Genomic DNA, 21744 nt, shown 5'->3' on the forward strand with positions numbered 1-21744 from the left:
ACATAAGAGTTTTTCAAAACCAGAATCCTTTCTCTGCCATTAATTAACTAACCAATCAACCAACTAATAAACCAAGTTCAAGTGACTTAACCCCTGTGGGCATTCATTAGTCACCTGTAAAATGATGAGGTTATTCTAAATAACTCTGAAATTCCTGTGAAAGCTTTCAAATTCTATGCCCCTTTGAATATAATCCATGGCATCATCGAGGCTACTTATTTAATTCCCGAATGATGCCACACAATCTTCTATGCTTCTTCTAAATCAAAGACATTCAATGACACATTCGTGTCTATTAACAATATGAATAAAGCAAAGGGTGAGGTAGCCCATCCATGTAGAAACAGCAGCTTTCTGAATATCACCACTTTAGGGAGGCAGGCTCAGTAGGTGAGATCACTGTTTCCAGAGTAAAAACACTGCCTCCACCATTTTATTAGTCTATAACCTGTATTTAGCTAGATTTAATGTGAACAAACTTTTATGGCTAACATATAAGGGAGACAAATATATTGATATTGCTTGAATTCCTTTCTTGCAGTGTATTCTATCCCCTTATTTCTTTCCCAGTTCTCAAATATACACGGATGCCACATCAACATACAGCTGAGTATTACACCAGCTCTCCACGCAGCTTCTCGGTACCTAGGCTTTCCTCGTGATGTGATGTTTTTAACACTGTATTTCATTCTATTCATCATGAGCTTGAGGCCTATTAGAGTAACAGAGTTCTTCCTTGACTGACTTGGAAACAGTCTTACAAAATATGAATAATAAGATAATTTTAATTCAGATGTAATTATCATACTTCATATTTCTGTCAGTTTTAATTTCTCCCAGAAAAAAATAAATGAACTTTGTAGCAAAAAGCAGCCTATTTTGATATCCCTTTTCTCTTGCATTTTTCTCTCCTTCTGATTGAGACCTTATCATCAGTAAACAATAAAATACTTTTGTTATCCTATATGCTTAAATAATCAACTTTATTGTACCTACAATAAAAGAGTACATACATGCTCATTGTCAACAGACTCTTGTTAATTAAGTTAAATTCAATATATAACTACTGAATGCCTGTGCTTAGTCACTCAGTCGTGTCCAACTCTTTGTAATCCTATGGACTGTAGCCCAGCAGGCTCCTCTGTCCAGGGGGATTCCCCAGGCAAGAATACTGGAATGAGTTGCCATGCCCTCCTCCAGGAGATCTTTCCAGCCCAGGGATCGAACCCAGGTCTCCCGCACTGCAGGCAGATTCTTTACTATCTGAGCCACCAGGGAAGCTCAAGAATACTGGAGTGGGTAGCCTATCCCTTCTACAGGGGAACTTCCCAACCCAGGAATTGAACCGGGGTCTCCTGAATCGTAGGCAGATTCTTTACCATCTGAGCCACCAGGAAAGCCCAAGCTACACCTAAGGTTCTCATTTAATCTCCAACCATTCAGTCCTTAAACTCTTTTGTTTATTTTGAAAATGAACTCCTATAAAGTAACTTGTAGGTTCTGAGATGCTAAAGCCTAAGGCATGACCTATATTCATTCTGAATTCCCCCTCACCTCTGAATCACATTTGATACAGAGGCCTACACTTTTCCCTCTCCCTCTCCCATTGTGTCTCAAGCCATTTGTTTCAACTTAGTTCTCCTACTAAATCTACAATTTCTGGGATCACTGATCCTCTCCTCTTCCTTAACAACTTTCCTCTTTCTTTTTGTCCTGCTCAAGAGCAGGCCCCAGACCTTATCTCACTGCTTTCTGCATCATCTGGCTTGGTAATCTCATCTCTATCTCTTGGTGATTAGTCTCTATGCAGATGAAACCCAATGTCTTTCTCTAAGTTCCAAATGCCTTCTATACTTCAGCATCTCTTTTTGATATATTGTATGCCTTGCTAGCACAGTCAAATCATCATCTTTCTCTAGATCAAATTTTTTCCTTCTTTTTCCTTTAATAGCACCACGGTTTCCCCCATGATTTAGAACAGAAGCCTGGAAGTCTTTTCTGACACTTTCTTCTCATTTACTCTCAGCATTCAGTCCTCTGGATGGCAGATGGTTTGTACCTTGTAAATTCTTGTGTTATCTAATCCTTTGTTTTAATTCCTACTGTCACCTCTCTAATGCAGGCCCTCATTACTGTTTATGTGCAACTGCCTCCTAACTTTTGCTCTCTACCTAGACTCCCTGCACCCTTCTTTATCCTTCATACTGCTTCCAACTTTTCATACAGCTCTGATATTGCTCATTTGTTCAGAAACTGTCAAAAACTTCCCTGTGAATTGACTGCTAATTCCTCAAATTGAGAGAAAATCTTTCATAATGAATGTCTCCACACAATCTTTTTAGTTTTCATTTTCATCATACCTTTATGAATATACGTACACACACAATATACTAATAATCATTCTTTAGCTATATTTCATTTTTTCCTCATCTTTGTACGTTGCTTATACTTTCAGCTTTACATAGAATGACTCCATTCATATGCATACTCAAAATAATCTAATAGCACAATTAATAACTTATCATTTGAAATAAATCAACATATGGGCTTAAATTACCTGCTATTGTGTTGAGAAACATCAAGTACTCAAAGTTTGAAATCTCCCTGTGCTGCCATCGCTGGGTCATATTAGAAGCTTTAAAAAGTTGACGTGGACTAGCTAATGAGATACGCCTGCAAGAAAAAGAATTTGATGTGGAATCGATTTAAACTTAAGATTAGTTATATCAATAATAAATCATGACTTCTGGGCTCATTCGAATTGATGTATTTATATTAATGAACGCTAGAGGTGTTTCAATCTACAATTAATGCTTAAACAAATGATTTGGATGAGCCACAGGTCTATTATCCATGTTCTATTCATTAAGGTAAGCTGTCATTACAAAACCATTATAATATCTAGCTCTATAAATTGATTAATAACAGTATGATTAATAATTCACTGCTTTACTGGTATAAGAGCTATTATAGTTACTAAGAAATACATATAAAATTGTATACACATCTTTATCAGTTTTTATAGTCATCTCGTAAAGATAACATATTTGTACATTATTAATTTAAACATCATGTTTTTCATACCTATTGTAACAGAGAAAAGAGGATTCACTCTTCAGGTGTCTATTCATGGGTTGGGATAAAGGTAAGGGAAACTATTTTTTTATCTACCCTAACAATATACCAAGGTTTCCATTTTCTTAATGCAATATAAATACAAAAGGACACAACTGACCAACACTAAGCAGCGGTGGGAAATAGGTGGCAGGATTAAATACTACCTTTGGAGCCCAGAATCTCAGAGAAGTATGCTGTCCTAGTTCTTCCCACCACTAAGGACAAGATACCTATTTTTTTTCAAGCTTAATTTACAAAGGTGTAATTTACATACCATAAAATTTATGCATGTAAGTGTACTATTCAATGTGTTTAAAGTAAATTTCTAGAGTTGTGCAATTATCACCACAATGTATTTTGGAACATTTTGATCACCACAAAAAGTTGCCTTGTGCCTATCTGGAACTAACGCTTAATTCTACCCCTAGCTCTAGGCAACTATCAATCTGCTTCCATCTGTATGAACTGGCCTTTTCTGAACATTTCAGACAAATGGAATCAGACATCATGTTATCTTTTGCATTAGGCTTCTTCACTAACCATAATGTATTTCAGATTCACCACTGTGGCAGCATGTATAAGCAGTTCATTCCTTTTGATTGCTAAGGAGTATTCCATTGTATGAATACAGAACACACCACATTTTAAAAATTCATTCACCAACTGATGGACATTTAAATTATTTCACTTTTTAGCTATTATGAAAAATGCTACTAGGAACATTCATGTATATGTCTTTGATAAACATATGGTTGTATTTCTTTGGGGTAGATTACTAGGAGTGAAACTGCTGGGCTGTATGCTGACTTTAACTTTATGAGAAACTGCCAAAGGGTTTTCCATTATACATTCCAACAAACAATGCATGATGTTTGAATTTTTCCACATCTCTGCCAAAACTTACTATTGTAGGTAGTTTTGATTACAGCCATACTAGTGAGTATAAACTGATATCATTTTAATGTACACTGTTGAATTTCTTTTCATGTGCTACTTAGCCATTTATTTTCTTTGAAGAAATTACTATCAGATCTTTTCTTCATTAACCGGGTGGCTTCTTTCATCCTATATTGAGTTGTAAAAGGTCTCTATACATTCTGGATGCAGTTCCTTTACTAGACATATGATGCACAAAAATTTTCTCAGTCTGTGGCTTATCTTTTCATATATTTAAGTGATGCATTTAAAGCACAAACATTTTAAATTTTGATTAAATCCATTTTCTAATTCTTATGAACAGTGTGTTGACATTCATTTTCTTGCATGTGACTTTCTAATCATTACAGAAGTATTTATTTAAAGATTACCCTTTCCTCATTGAATTGTGTTGGCAATTTTGTTAAAAAGCAACTGACCATAAATGCAAGGGCTTATTTTATTTCTTTATTCTTAATGTAGTTTCATTAACTTACATGCCTATCATTGGATAAATAGCACACATTTTGATTATTGTGGCTTTATGGTAAGTTTTGAAATCAGATAGTTTAAGTTTTCTAATTTTGTTCTTTTTAAAAATTGTTCTGGCAAATCTAGATTCATTGTATTTCAGCTGAATTTCTCCCAAAAAGTGTACTAAATTTTGATAGGGATTGTATTAAATTTACAGATCTGAGAATTGACATCTTTATACTGAACCTTCTGATCCATGAATATGGAACATTTCCATCTATTGATGTTGTCTTTAATTTCTAACAGCCATTTGTTTTACATTTTTCATTGTAAAAACTGTACATGTCTTTGTCATCTAGGAAAAAGACATTTCTAATCTGGATGCCTTTGCTTTTCCCCTCCATCCCTTCCTTTCTTTTCACACAGGCTGAAATCCCCAATGTAATTTTAATAGAAGTGGTGAGAATGGAAGACATTCTGGCTTTCCTGACAGTAGGGGCAAAGCATTCAGTCTTTAAACAGTAAGTACAGTGTAGTATGGGAAAAGTATGGGGCTTTTTGGTGGCTGCTGCTTACCTGTTTATCCTGTATTCTATTAACTATGTGCATAATACTGATTTTCAGATTTTAAACCAATTTGAGTTCCTGTGATAAAACCCATATGGCTACCTTATAATCCTTTTTGTATATTGCTGGATTTGGTTTGGCAATATTTTATAAAGCATTTTTGTATATGTTCATTAGGGTTATTAGTCTATAGTTTTTTTCTTGTGAAACCTTTGCCTGGCATTGATATTAGGGAAAAGATGGCCTCACAGGATGAGTTGGTAAGTGTTTCTTCCTGTATCTTCTGAATTAGTTTGTGAAGGGTTGGTATTTTTCTAACTTATCTATTTAATAAGATTCATCAGTTAACCCATCTGGGCCTTGACTCTTCGGTAAGATTTTTGAATTCTAATCCAATGGATCTGTCACAGGTCTATTCAGAGTTTTAATTTCTTCTTGAGGAAGTTTTGACAATTCTGACTGTCCAGGAACTTGTCCACCTCATCTCAATTGTCTTAATTTGTAAGCTGATATTTCCTGCTACTATTTTTAATTTCTACATGGTCAGCAGTCCAGTCCCTTCTTCCATTTCTGACTTTGCTAATTCATATTACCTCTTTTGTTCATAGTTAGGCAAAGTATGTCAATTTTATTGAGCTTTTCAAAAAATCAGCTTTGCAAAGTTCTAACCTGTTACATGTCCACAAATTCTTTGCTATTTTCTCTTTAAGAGAAGGAACTTGATTCTCCTGCCAAGGGGCCTGGGCTGTATTTAATAACTCTCCTGAAACAAATAAGATGGAGCAGAAATGATGGCTTGTGACTATTAAGGGCAGGTCATAAGAAGACACTGGGGCTTCTACCTCATTCTATCTGGGATCAATTGCTCAAAGTCATGAACTCACTCAAAAGCAGCCTATGGCGAAGCAGGTTTGGCACAGACCAGAGTCCTACTGCCACAGGGCGTGGGAGTGTATCAGCTTACAAACTCCTCCAGCCCAGGATGATTACAACTCCTACTGATATTTTGGCTATTATCTGTTGATTCTATATCAGTTGCAGTTATAAGAAGATACTAAATAAAAAACCTGAATAAACACTAATCAAAAACAGCCCAAATCAATACAAAATTAGGTATGTTAAAAGTAACCTGCAAGTTTCTACTGCTAATGCATTTCAATCAATATAAAAATCTCAGTGTTAAGTCTCTTCCTAGTTCTTAAATTAGCTAACTGAATTAATGAAAATTAACAACTACTAAGAAATAAAACAGGTAATGATCCTGCTTTTTAAATACAGACAACTGGCTAGCACACAGGAAAGAGCAATATAACCTGACACTCTTCCAATTCCCTGTACTGTGAGAGATGCTTTGGCATTTTCACATTCCTTTCACATAGTTATTAAGTTATTTTGAACAATATAAATGCTAGTTATTAACTCCATATGTATATACAAAATTAATATTTGAACTCTGATTTACCGGAGGTTAAAGATAAAAGTTTTAATTAAATATATTGCATGCAAAATCCTTAACATGTGGATTTGATATTGACATCAACAGAAAAAATTGAAACAAATATGACATAATAAAGCAAAGTCTAATCATTTTAATCAAAATGATAAAAATTTTAATGATTTATTATACATATTAAGTGATGGTACATTTGAAATGGGTATGAAATAAGCACTTCTGTAACTTAGGTATTTTAAACATGCAGAGCCTCTTTCTCACTGATCTTTGCTGGGATAAAACATAATATAATAACATCTACCAAACTTAAATGTATGGTTTAATAACTTTTGAATATACCTGTTTCTGTAACCAATCATCATAGAAACACTCCAAAAAGCTAAGTCCTTTGCCCTAGTTCCTGGTTCCTGGTAACCAATGATCTGCTTTCTGTCACTATACGGTTTTGTTTCTGTAATAGTCTCATATAGATAGAATCATATAATTTCACATTATTTCTCAATCACCTCATGTAAGGAGAAGCATAGCCCGTGACGGCATGACGCCTGCAGCACACGGCGCTGAGCTTTGTTACGAATGATCCTGAGGCTCATCCATGCTGCTGAACACGTCAGCGCTCAACTCCTTTTTATTTCTTTTGAAATTTCTTTTATATCTTTTAATTAGATAATAAAAGTAGTGCATCTACATTTTTATGAATTGGAAAAATAAAGATTTTGGAAGTAGATAAATTGAAACCTTAAATTCTATAATGTAGAGATAACTGCTGATACTTTTTTTTTAATTGAAGTGTAGTTGATATACAATATTGGGTTAGTTTCAGGTATACAGCAAAGTGATTCAGTTATACATATGTAAATATTTTTCATATTATTTTCCATTATATGTTAGTATAAGACACTGAATATAGCTACCTGTGATATTCAATAAATCTGTGTTGTTAATTTTATATATAGTAGTGTGAATCTGTTAATCTCAGGCTCCAAATTTATCCCCCCATCACATCTCTGTTTTGGTAACTGTAAGTTTGCTTCTTATGTTTTTGAGTCTGTGTTGCTGTTTTGTAAATAACTTCTGTATAGCATTTCATTGCATAGACGCACTACAATCTACTGATCCATTTACAGTTGATGGACTAGAAATGTTTCTATTTGGGACTACATGAATAACACTGCTATTAATATTTGCTAACAAGTGAATGTGTGTATGTATATTTTCATTACTCTCTATAATCACCTAGGAGTGGAACTGACAGGACATAAATTAAGTATATAGTTAACTTAATAAGAAAACTGCCAAATTTTCCAAGGTGACTATACTAACTTGCATTCCTACTGGCATGGTTCTAGAGTTTCTCATGCTGTATACTGATTTCACACTATTTATCTATTTGTTTATAAAACTCAGGTTTACCGATTTCTTTACACTGTGTAAAATTCATCCTTTTTAGGTGTACAACGCAATGAGTTTTGCCAACAAACACAGTCGGGTAACACCACAAAGTCAAGACAGGAAATATTTCCATGTTATCAAAAAGTCTCCTCACACTCTTTTGTAACTAATAGCCCCTTTTCAATTTCAGTCTCTTGAAACCATTGATCTGATTTTTGTCCAAGTAGTTTCATTTTTTCCAAAATGTCATATAAATGGAATCACACTATACACAGATTGTATATACAGTATACAATCACACGATACAAACAGTTGGCTTCTTTCACCTAGCACCATACTTTTTATTGTAAACTTCTTTATTTTGTATTGGGATACAGCTGATTAACAATTTTATGACAGTTTCAGGTGGACAGCAAAGGGACTCAGCCATATGTATAAATGTATCCATTCTCCCCCAAACTCCCCTTCCATCCAGGCTGCCACATGACATTGCCACATTCCACGTGCTATACAGTAGGGCTTTGTTGGTTATCCGCTTAAATATAGCAGTGTGTACATGTCCACCCCAAACTCTAACTATTCTGTTCCCCCATCCTTCCCCTTGGCAACCGTAAGTTCATTCGATAAGTCTGTGAATCTCTGTTTTATAAGTATGTTCATTTGTATCATTCCTTTTTAGATTCCACATATATGGGATGTCGGGCTTCCCTGATAGCTCAGTTGGCAAAGAGTCTGTCTGCAATGCAGGAGACCTTGGTTTGACTCCTGGGTCAGGAAGATCTGCTGGAAAAGGGACAGGCTACCCACTCCAGTATTTTTGGGATTCCCTGGTGGATCAGCTGGTAAAGAATCTGTCTGCAATATGAGAGACCTCGGTTTGATCCCTGGGTTGGGAAGATACCCTGGAGAAGGGAAAGGCTACCCACTTCAGTATTCTGGCCTAGAGAATTCCATGGACTGTATAGTCCATGGGGTTGCAAAGAGTCAGACATGACTGAGCAACTTTCACTTTCACTTTACAGGGGATGTCATACAATAAGTTTATCCTTCCTGTCTGACTTACTCAGTATGACACTCTATAGGACCATCCATGTTGCTGAAAATGGCATTATTTCATTCTTTGTAATGGCTGAATAATACTCCATTGTACATATGTACCACATCTTCTTTATCCACTCCTCTGCAAATGGATATTTAGGTTGCTTCCATGAACAGGGTTGCAGTGAACACTGGGGAGCATGTATCCTTTCGTATCATGTTTTCCTCTACATATATGCCCAGGGGTAGGATTGCAGGGTCACATGATAGCTCTTTATTTAGGTTTTTAAGGAACCTTCATACTGTTCTCCATAGAAGCTGTGCCAATTTACATTCCCACAAACAATATAGGAGTGTTCCCTTCTCTCCATACCCTCTCTGGCATTTCCTGCTTGGGGACTTTTTGATGATGGCCATTCTGACCAGTGTGACGTGAGACTTCACTGTAGCTTTGATTTCCATTTCTCTAATAACTAGCAATGAAGAACATCTTTTCATGTACCTCTTGGCCTCCTGTATGTCTTCTCCAGAGAAATGTCTATTTATGTCTTCTATCAATTTTTTGATTGGGTTGTTTCTTTTGATGCCATCATACTTGTAAAATTCATTCGCATTGTTCTGTAAATTGAAGATTGTTCCTCTTTATTGATGAGCAGTATATCCTGTTGTATGGATGAACATACCATAATTCATCCATTCACTAGTACGTGACCATTTTGGCTAGTCCAAATTTTTTGTTCATAGCTGTATCAACCTTTATAAATAGGTCACTGTATGAATACACATATTTTCATTTCTCTAGGGTAAATGCCTCTGAGTGAAATTACAAGGAGATAGTTCATGCATGGGATCTTCTGAAGAGGTCCACATTATATTCATTACCTCCATCATAGTTTCGGGTCAGTGCAGTTCAGTTGCTCAGTTGTGTCCGACTCTTTGCAACACCATGAATCGCAGCACGCCAGGCCTCCCTGTCCATCACCAACTCCCAGAGTTCACTCAGACTCACGTCCATCAAGTCAGTGATGCCATCCAGCCATCTCATCCTCTGTCGTCCCCTTCTCCTCCTGCCCCCAATCCCTCCCAGCATCAGAGTCTTTTCTACTGTGTCAACTCTTTGCATGAGGTGGCCAAAGTACTGGAGTTTCAGCCTCAGCATTAGTCCTTCCAAAGAAATCCCAGGGCGGTCTCCTTCAGAATGGACTGGATGGATCTCCTTGCAGTCCAAGGGACTCTCAAGAGTCTTCTCCAACATCACAGTTCAAAAGCATCAATTCTTCGGCGCTCAGCCTTCTTCACAGTCCAACTCTCACATCCATACATGACCACTGAAAAAACCATAGCTTTGACTAGACGGACCTTTCTTGGCAAAGTAATGTCTCTGCTTTTCAATATGCTATCTAGGTTGGTCATAACTTTCCTTCCAAGGAGTAAGCGTCTTTTAATTTCATGGCTGCGGTCACCATCTGCAGTGATTTTGGAGCCCAAAAAAATAAAGTCTGACACTGTTTCCACTGTTTTCCATCTATTTCCCATGAAGTGTTGGGACCAGATGCCATGATCTTAGTTTTCTGAATGTTGAGCTTTAAGTCAACTTTTCCACTCTCCTCTTTCACTTTCATCAAGAGGCTTTTTAGGTCCTCTTCACTTTCTGCCATAAGGGTCGTGTCATTTGCATATCTGAGGTTATTGATATTTTTCCCAGCAATCTTGATTCTAGTTGTGCTTCTTCCAGCCCAGCCTTTCCCATGATGTACTCTGTATATAAGTTAAATAAGCAGGGTGACAATATACAGCCTTGACGTACCCCTTTACCTATTTGGAACCAATCTGTTGTTCCATGTCCAGTTCTAACTCTTGCTTCCTAACCTGCATATAGGTTTCTGAAGAGGCAGGTTCCCATCTCTTTCAGAATTTTCCACAGTTTATTCTGATCTACACAGTCAAAGGCTTTGGCATAGTCAATAAAGCAGAAATAGATGTTTTTCTGGAACTCTCTTGCTTTTTCCATGATCCAGCGGATGTTGGCAATTTGATCTCTGGTTCCTCTGCCTTTTCTAAAAGCAGCTTGAACAACTGGAGGTTCACGGTTCACGTACTACTAAAGCCTGGCTTGGAGAATTTTGAGCATTACTTTACTAGCGTGTGAGATGAGTGCAATTGTGCGGTACTTTGAGCATTCTTTGGCATTTCCTTTCTTTGGGACTGGAATGAACGCTGACCTTTTCCAGTCCTGTGGCCACTACTGAGTTTTCCAAATTTGCTGGCATATTGAGTGCAGCACTTTTACATTTGAAATGGCTCAACGGGAAATCCATCACATTCACTAGCTTTGTTCGTAGTGATGCTTTCTAAGGCCCACTTGACTTCACATTCCAGGATGTCTGGCTCTAGCTCAGTGATCACACCATCGTGATTATATTGATCATGAAGATCTTTTTTGTCCAGTTCTTCTGTGTATTCTGGCCACCTCTTCTTAATATCTTCTGCTTCTCTTAGGTCCATACCATTTCTGTCCTTTATCAAGCCCATCTTTGCATGAAATCTTCCTTTGGTATCTCAAATTTTCTTGAAGAGATCTCTAGTCTTTCCCATTCTGTTGTTTTCCTCTATTGCTTTGTATTGATCACTGAGGAAGGCTTTCTTATCTCTTTTTGCTATTCTTTGGAACTCTGCATTCAGATGCTTATATCTTTCCTTCTCTCCTTTGCTTTTTGCTTCTCTTCTTTTCACAGCTATTTGTTAGGCCTCCTCAGACAGCCACGTTGCTTTTTTGCATTTCTTTTCCATGGGGATGGTCTTGACCCCTGTCTCCTGTACAATGTCACAAACCTCCGTCCATAGTTCATCAGGCACTCTGTCAGATATTGTCCCTTAAATCTATTTCTCACTTCCACTGTATAATCATAAAGGATTTGATTTAGGTCATACCTGAATGGTCTAGTGGTTTTCCCTACTTTCTTCAATTTAAATCTGAATTTGGCAATAAGGAGTTCATGATCTGAGCCACAGTGAGCTCCTGGTCTTGTTTTTGTTGACTGTATAGAGCTTCTCTATCTTGGCTGCAAAGAATATAATCAATCTGATTTCGGTGTCGACCATCTCGTGATGTTCATGTGTAGACTCTTCCCTTGTGTTGTTGGAAGAGGGTGTTTGCTCTGACCAGTGAGTTTTCTTGGCAAAACTGTATTAGTCTTTGCTCTGCTTCATTCTGTACTCCAAGGCCAAATGTGCCTGTTACTCTAGGTGTTTCTTAACTTCCTACTTTTGCATTCCAGTCCCCTATAATGAAAAGGACATCTTTTGGGGGTGTTAGTTCTAAAAGGTCTTGTAGGTCTTCATAGAACTGTTCAGCTTCAGCTTCAGCTTCTTCAGCGTTAGGAGAGGTCTGACAGAATGTGGTCCACTGGAGAAGGGAATGGCAAACCACTTCAGTATTCTTGCCTTGAGAACCCCATGAACAGTATGAAAAGGCAAAATGATAGGATACTGAAAGAGGAACTCCCCAGGTCACTAGGGGCCCAATATGCTACTGGAGATCAGTGGAGAAATAACTCCAGAAAGAATGAAGGGATGGAGCCAAAGCCAAAACAATACTCAGTTGTGGATGTGACTGGTGATAGAAGTAAGCTCTGATGCTGTAAAGAGCAATATTGCATAGGAACCTGGAATGTTAGGTCCATGAATAAAGGCAAATTGGAAGTGGTAAAACAGGAGATGGCAAGAGTGAACATCTACATTCTAGGAATCAGCGAACTAAAATGGACTGGAATGGGTGAATTTAACTCAGATGACAATTATATCTACTACTGTGGGCAGGAATTCCTTAGAAGAAATGGAGTAGCCATCATGGTCAACAAGAGAGTCCAAAATGCAGTACTTGGATGCAATCTCAAAAACGACAATGAACTCTGTTCGTTTCGAAGGCAAACCATTCAATATTGTAGTAATCCAAGTCTATGCCCCATCATAGTTTGGTCCCAGGTAATTACCAGGGAGGGAACATAACTCCTCCCATCAACAGAAAATAGGATTAAAAATTTATTGAGCATGGCCCCACCTATAAGAACAAGACCCAGTTTTCCCCTCAGTCAGTCTTTGCAATCAGGAATCTTCCCTAAGCCACTTATCCTTCTCCATCAGAGGGCAGACAGACTGAAAACCACAACCACAGAAAACTAACCAATCTAATCATGTGGATCACAGCCTTGTCTAACTCAATGAAACTATGAGCCATGACATGTAGGGCCACCCAATACAGACAGGTCATAATGGAGGTTTGGACAAAATGTGGTCCACTGGAGAAGGGAATGGCATACCAATTCAGTATTCTTACCTTGACAACCCCATGAACAGTATGAAAAGGTAAAAAGATAGGATACTGAGAAATGACCTCCCCCGGTCATAGGTGCCCAATATGCTACTGGAGATGAGTGGAGAAATAACTCCAGAAAGAATGAAGAGACGGAGCCAAAGCAAAAACTACACCCAGTTGTGGATGTGACTGGTAATGGAAGCAAGGTTTGATGCTGTTAAGAGCAATATTGCATAGGAACCTGGAATGTGAGGTCCATGAATCAAAGCAAATTGGAAGTGGTCAAACAGGAGATAACAAGAGTGAACATCGACATTCTAGGAATCAGCAAACTAAAATGGACTGGAATGGGTGAATTTAACTCAGATGACTACTATATCTACTGCTGTGGGCAGGAATCTTTTAGAAGAAATGGAGTAGCCATCATAGTCAACAGAAGAGTCAGAAATGCAGTACTAAAGATGCAATTTCAAAAACGACACAATGATCTTTGTTCATTTCCAAGGCAAACCATTCAATATCGTGGTAATCCAAGCCTATGCCCCGACCAGTAATGCTGAAGAAGCTGAATGGTTCTATGAAGACCTACAAGACCTTTTAGAACTAACACCCCAAAAAGATGTCCTTTTCATTATAGGGGACTGGAATGCAAAAGTAGGAAGTCAAGAAAGACCTGGAGTAACAGGCAAATTTGGCCTTGGAGTACAGAATGAAGCAGGGCAAAGGCTAATCGAGTTTTGCCAAGAGAACACACTGGTCAGAGCAAACACCCTCTTCCAACAACACAAGAGAAGACTCTATACATGGACATTACCAGATGGTCAACAACGAAATCAGAATGATTATATTCTTTGTAGCCAAAGGTGGAGAAGGTCTATACAGTCAGCAAAAATAAGACCAGGAGCTGACTGTGTCTCAGATCATGAACTCCTTACTGCCAAATTCAGACTGAAATTGAAGAAAGCAGGGAAAACCAAAATTCAGGTATGACATAAATTAAATTCCTTATTTTTATACAGTGGAATAAGAAATAAATTTAAGGGACTAGATCTGATAGATAGAGTGCCTGATGAACTATGGATGGCGGTTCGTGACATTGTACAGGAGACAGGTATCAAGACCATCCCCAAGGAAAAGAAACGCAAAAAAGCAAAATGGATATCTGAGGAGGCCTAATAACAGCTGTGAAAAGAAGAGACGTGAAAAGCAAAGGAGAAAAGGAAAGATATACCCATTTGAATGCAGAGTTTCAAAGAATAGCAAGGAGAGATAAGAAAGCCTTCCACAGTGATCAATGCAAAGAAATAGAGGAAAACAACAGAACGGGAAAGACTAGAGATCTCTTCCAGAAAATTAGAGATATCAAGGGAACATTTCATGCAAAGATGGGCTCGATAAAGGACAGAAATGGTATGTGTCTAACAGAAGCAGAAGATATTAAGAAGAGTTGGCAAGAATACACAGAAAAACAATACAAAAGAGATCTTCATGACCCAGATAATCATGATGGTGTGATCACTCACCTAGAGCCAGACATCCTGGAATGAGAAGTCAAGTGGGCCTTAGGAAGAATCACTACAATTGAACGTGATGCAATTCCAGTTTAGCTATTTCATCTAATTAGCTATTTTGTCTAACCTAAAAGATGATGCTGTGAGAGTGCTGCATTCAATATGCCAGCAAATTTGGAAAACTTAGCAGTGGCCACAGGACTGGAAAAGGTCAGTTTTCATTCCTATCCCAAAGAAAGGCAATGCTAAAGAATGCTCAAACTACCGCACAATTGCACTTATCTCACACACTAGCAAAGTAATGCTCAAAATTCTCCAAGCCAGGCTTCAACAATACATGAACCACGAACTTTCAGATGTTCAAGCTTGTTTTAGGAACCAGAGATCAAATTGTCAACATCTGCTGGATCATCAAAAAAAGCAAAAGAGTTCCAGAAAAACATCTATTTCTGCTTTATTGACCATGCCAAAGCCTTTGACTGTGTGGATCACAATAAACTATGGAAAATTCTGAAGGAGATGGGAATACTAGACCACCTGACCTGCCTCTCGAGAAATCTGTTTGCAGGTCAGGAAGCAACCGTAAGAACTGACATGGAACAACAGACTAGTTCCAAAAACGTAAAGGAGTAGGTCAAGGCTGTATACTGTCACCCTGCTTATTTGTATGCAGAGTGTATCATGAGAAACACTGGGCTGGATGAAGCACAAGCTGGACTCAAGATTGCTGGGAGAAATATCAATAACCTCAGATATGCAGATGACACCACCCTTATGGCAGAAAGTGAAGAAGAACTGAAGAGCCTCTTGATGAAAGTGAAAGAAGAGAGTGAAAAAGTTGGCTTCAAACTCAACATTCAGGAAACAAAGATCATGGCATCCCGTCCCATCACTTCACAGCAAATAGATGGGGAAACAGTGGAAACAGTGACAGACTTTATTAAGGGGGGCTCCAAAATCACTGCAGATGGTGATTGCAGCCATGAAATTAAAAGATGTTTGCTCCTTGGAAGAAAAGCTATGACCAACCTAGGTAGCATACTAAAAAGCAGAGACATTACTTTTCCAACAAAGATCCATCTAGTCAAGGTTACCGTTTTTTCAGTAGTCACGTATGGATGTGAGGGTTGGACTACAAACAAAGCTGAGCACCGAAGAACTGATGCTTGGAGAAGACTCTTGAGAGTCCCCTGGACCAGCTAGTCCATTCTGAAGGAGATCAGTCCTGAGTGTTCACTGGAAGGATTGATGCTGAAGCTGAAACTCCAATACTTTGGCCACCTGATGCGAAGAGCTGACTCATTTGAAAAGACCCTGATGCTGGGAGGGATTGGGGGCAGGAGGAGAAGGCGACAACAGAGGATGAGATGGTTGGATGGTATCACCGACTCAACGGACATGAATTTGAGTAAACTCCAGGAGTTGGTGATGGACAGGGAAGCCTGGTGTGCTGCAGTCCAATAGGTTGCAAAGAGTCGAACACCCCTGAGCAACTGAATTGAACTGAACTGGGAAGTATGGTAACCGTACAGTTAATTTAATATGAAACTCCAAAACTGCTTATTTTCCCATCAATATGTGAAGTTCCAGTTACTTTGCATTCTTATTAGCTCTTGTTATTATCATTTTTTAAGAAGTCATTCTAATAGGTGTGTCATGGGTTCTCACCATGGTTTTAAAATGACATCATCATTTCCTTGATGACTAATGATGTTTGGTATCTTTTCATGTGCTTGCTATTTATATCTAGTATTTGCTGACGTATCTGCTCAAATCTTCTGTTTTTTTTCCAAACAGATTGCTTGTGTTATAATTAAATGGAAGAGTTTTTTATATATCCTTTATATAAATCCTTTATCATGTATAAGTTGTACCAGTATTTCAACCCAGTCTATAACACACCTTTTCATTTTCTTGAGTATCTTTTAAAATGATATGTTTTTAATATGAAAGGCCAATAAGTGGTTTCTTAAAATCTTACTTAATAAGTTTCTGCCCAACACAAGGTCACAAAAATTTCTCTCCTATGGTTTCTTTAGGAAGTTATACTTTAGCACTTATGCTTAGGTTATGTCATACTTGAGTTAAGTTGAGTTAACTTATGTTACATTTTTAGTTAATATGTTACATTTTGAGATAAAGGGTGAGGTGGGTTTTTTTTTTTTTTTTTTTTTTTTTTTGGTTTGTCTTTCTGTTTCTCTGTTTTTGTTGAAAAAAGCTATCTTTTCCCATCACCATATCTTGATACCTTTGTTGAAAATCAAATTGCTCATTTATGGATGGGTCCATTTCTGGACACTATTATATTCCATTGCTCTGTAAGTCTATTTTACAAAAATGTGAAACTCTACCAGTGAATGTAATTTTATATTAAGTCTTAAAATCAGATAAAGTCCTCCAAATTTTTCCATTTTAAAATTGTCTTAGCAATTCTAGATATTTGCATTTCCACTTAAATTTTAGAATCAGCTTGTCAATTTCTCCAAAACAGTCTTCTAGAAGTTTGGATAGGCTTGCTTTGAACCTACAGATCTGTTTGGAGAAAACTAACATCTTACTTACATTGAGTCTTCCAATTCATGAACATGGTATAGTACAATTTTCCATTTTTAGGTTTCTTACAAACTGTGTTTGTAGTTTTCAGTGAACAATTCTCAATATATTTGCAAATACACCCACAGTTATTTAATTTTTTTATATTATTTAAACCATATTTTCAGTTTCCAATTGTTCATTGCTATATAAGAATAAAAGTATGTCTGCTGCAAAACAGGTAAATTCATTTATGAGTTCTAATAGCTTTTTTCCTTTTTGAAAATTTTTGCAGTTTCCTCAGTAATTTCACATTAAGTATATATACTAATGAAGACAGTTTCACATCTTCATTTTCAATCAAGATGGTCTTTAATTTCCTTTCTGGAAAGCCTTTTTGTGGATTTGGAATTCAGGTAATGCTGGCTTACAGGATTACTTGGGAAACTTATCCTTCTTTTCTATTATCTGTAAGAGTTTTCCGAGAAATTGTGTCACTTCATTAAACATTTGATAGAATTTGCCAGTGAAACCATTTGCGCTAGGTATTTTCCCTGTTAGAAGGTTTTAAGCTACAAATTCAATTTCCTCGGTAAAGTTATTAAAGCTATTCACTTTCATTAGTGAGATTTTACAGTTTGTATCTTTCATGGAATCTGCCGATTCATCGAAGTTGTCTAAATTTGTTCGTAATATTTCCTTATTTTTAAAATATCTATAGGATCTGTAGTGATATTCCTTCTCTAATTCTGATATTGGCATTTTGTGTCTTTTGTCATAAGCCTTATATATATATTTACTACTCTTATTAATCTTTTCAGAGAAACAATTTTTCATTGCATTGATTTTTCTTTATTGTTTTTGTTTCCCTTTTCACTGATGTTCTGATTTTATTGCTTTCGTTTTTCAGATTAGTTTCATTTACATTTGTTCCTCTTTTTTGAGCTTCTTCGGACAGAAGTTTGGTTGACTCAAAATGATACACTAACAATTACCATTTAAAATGAATCATAAAACAGAAGGTCATGCATTTCAAAACAAATTAGAGAAATATTATTACAGATTATTTTCCATATTTTTTTCATATAAAACAGTACCTGGTTTGAGGCAATCCAAAACTGGTTCCAATGCCAACACGAGGTAGATAGTTAACCACTTTCTTTACTGTTGCAGGGTCTGGGAAGTTGAACATTATAGCAACTAGGAAAAATAATTTTTAAAAGTCAGAATGAAATATGGGTGCCTTTCTGAAAAACTGATTTCTTGGTACAGTAAAATACTTACTCTTAGTTCAGGTATCTACTCAATAGAAGTTTTATAGTATTAGTTTTATCACAGCATATATGAAGTTTAAGCATTAATATGCCAGAGATGATATTTTTTTTTTACTCATAGAATGTTCCTTCTCTAAATACTATCAGGACTAATAACTATTGTTGCATTAATGTGACACGAAGTTGAGATTTTATCCAGCTACAATTCTGAATTTACAAAGTTGCATTTTGGCAAGTTAAAAATATACCTATAAATTTCTATAAAAAATTTAAGATTATATACTCAAGAATCTAATATACTTAACCTATAGCTACTAAATTGTCAGTTGTATTTACTTCTAATCTTCAACTTAAAAAATATTCTCTTGTAATTTATACAAATTTTTGTATTTTTTTATAGTTTATGTAAATATTATATAAACATATAATGCAGTGCTTTTTGTTTATGCTTTGTATGTTCACATAATCCAGAACAATGTGTGACCTGAAGAAAATTTTTTCCTCCATGGTCAATAATCAAATGTTTTTTAATCATTTTTATTTGAATAATTACATACTTTGAGAACATTATATGTAACTGTAGGTATCATAACTGTACATCATATATATAAATACACTCAGTATATAAATGTTAATTTATGACAGTGATGTACAAAATTTTATCCTTAAAAAGTATGACAATAACAAAGTCATAAAATCATGGCAGAGAATTTAGAAGATAGTACTTTGGTCAGTCCTGAAATTTTAATCATATTAACTTTTGTATCAAAACCATAAATTATCTACAAATATTCATCTAGAACCTTCTTTTCTACCTTACCTGAAAAAATACTATGGACCAAAAATTTTTATCAATGTCAGTGTAATTTTTAAACAGTGACATTACAATATTTTTTAGGTAAATAAGTATATGATCATGCACTAAGCAGCTAAAATATATTTAGAACTATCATATACATATCCAACAAAAGTTTTTCATAAGCCATTCTTACATATCCACTCTTACATTGACTACAGGAGGAGAAAAAAAGGAAAAACTCAGATTATGGCAGGTGACCAAGGCCATAAGGAAAAGGCAATAGAAAAACACACAAAGATACACAGCAAAGATGCTTAAGAAATTTTAAAGAAGGAAAATGAATAAGATGAGCAAGTAATAAATATTGTGAGGTGAAAACCCATTTGGGACAGCAAGAATGTAGACTGAACTAAAGTGTAAAACATTCACTTGATTATTTACCTGAAAGAATAATGTTTACATTAGAAAAAGTGGTAAGTGTGTAGAAGAAGACCAAATACGGAAGGAAAAAACATCTTTTCCTAAAGAAATCTGTATTCCCTAGAGACACATGATTTCATTAAAAAAAGAAAGTATGCATGGAATATACATGATGTGCAGATTTTTAAATGAAAACTTGTAGATTACAGAAAAATATGAAAACTTAAAAATCTACTTAAATAAAATAAGCATGTACAATAAATCACAAGATTTTACATATTCTCGCTTGTAAACCTCCACTCATACCCCACAATGCTTTCCTTTCAAGTTCACCTTGTCCCTCCTTCTAATCTTAATGAATTTCACCAAGCTCAATTCTAAACCCACAAATTGAATTTTAGTTCTTTCAAGAATGAGGTAATACAAAGCAACCAGGACAGTTCAGTACCATCTTCTGATGGTCCTTTATAAATGGCAATAGATTAGACAAAAAAATTAAATAAATGTATGAATTATTTGATTACCCTCTCCCCTCTTGAAATGCAGCCACCTTCCAGAAGGAGTTTAAGCATCAGAGCACTGCTGAGGATACCAAAACTCTACAACTGATTAAAAGGGTACTTATCCCCCATATTTATAAAGTCCTCCACTAGTCTGTGATTTGGCCAGAAAAATAAGATACTGTAGATAATTCTAAGAATAACCAAAGGGGTATAAACTATGAAGATGCACGTAGTTCAAAAAAGTGGTCAGTAATGCAGAGAGTAGGCTACACAATTCTATCCAAATAGAAACAATACAGAACGGAAACAATATGGTATATTCAAAATGAAATCTTAAGGAGATGGAGGTTAGCTCTGTAACAACATACATCTGCAACATCATCTTACCTCTGTTTGCCATAAAGATCTCCAGGGCTGTATTTTGCAAAAGATAACGACGAGAAAAGATCGATCGTATCTCTGAGAACAGCCATTTCCCATGCAGCCCTTCTGTATATGCCAGGATCTAGTGAAGAAAAAGAGAATCCCAAGTAAGTACAACAGAATCTTTCTGTTCTTTCCCCCAATTAAAATACAGAAGTCCTTATTAAGAAAAATTATTTCTAAAAAATGAATAAACAGTTACGGAAATAATTTGGAGGGTGACTCAAAACTCAATTGAAATTCATGAAAAAGGTGTTTAAATAAAACAACAGAACAAAACTGTAGCACATCTATTTTTATAAATATATTTGGGGGCTTTTTAAGGCAATGATGTCATCTATTGCTTTTCAGGAAATACATATAGCATTACTGATTGATTTTTGAGTCATATTATATTATAGAAATAAAATATTAGACAAACTTTAAAAAGAAGAAAGACCTCAAAAGAATGTCCTACATGCTTATAGATCACATATAAAATTCAGTTTCATATAATATATCCAGAAATACTTTTTATATACTTTAAAATTACAAATTTAAGTTCATAACTTCAAAAAATCACAGTTATAGGGTCACTGTTAAGGCAACAGTCACTCATTCAGAAAGCACAAAGACCGACTGTATAAGAGGTTAAGCATCATTTTGTCACTGAAGCTAAACACAAACCTGCAAATGAACTCAGCATAATCTCTCTATGGAGTAGGTGGTTGTCAGAGTAACTTGTTACAAATTCTTGTCATCCCATGTGACAGACGCAATGGCTTAGAATTCTTTGCAAACTCAAAGTAATCCTGTCTTTAGTACTAAGCCACTTTGTTGCTTTGTTATTCAAGCTTTGTTTTTTAAAAAGTTCATTTCAAAAGCTTAATTATGAAGGTGTTAAAGGAAAACCAGACTTGGAATTTCTCCACACTAGTACTTCACAGAATATTAATAAATAAAATGAGATGGATGTGCTATCAAACACTGATGAAAATTCGTGAAAGCAAATTAAGTTAAACAACTAAGATA

General features: G+C 36.1%; 1 protein-coding gene across 8 annotated transcripts in view; it reads right to left on the reverse strand.

The window, feature by feature from the left end:
* Positions 1-21744, reverse strand: part of LRBA (LPS responsive beige-like anchor protein) — a 747585-nt gene that overhangs the window by 208105 nt on the left and 517736 nt on the right. For all 8 annotated transcript variants that reach the window (XM_025267094.3, XM_044930515.2, XM_025267095.3 and 5 more), the window contains 3 exons: positions 20698-20815; positions 18412-18514; positions 2558-2673 (listed from right to left, as the gene is read on the reverse strand). In XM_025267094.3, coding sequence (XP_025122879.2) covers positions 2558-2673; positions 18412-18514; positions 20698-20815 — 337 coding nt within the window. The remainder of the gene's footprint in view (positions 1-2557; positions 2674-18411; positions 18515-20697; positions 20816-21744) is intronic.

This window comes from Bubalus bubalis, chromosome 17 (genome assembly GCF_019923935.1).
Source record: "Bubalus bubalis isolate 160015118507 breed Murrah chromosome 17, NDDB_SH_1, whole genome shotgun sequence".
Classification (NCBI taxonomy): Eukaryota; Metazoa; Chordata; class Mammalia; order Artiodactyla; family Bovidae; genus Bubalus; species Bubalus bubalis.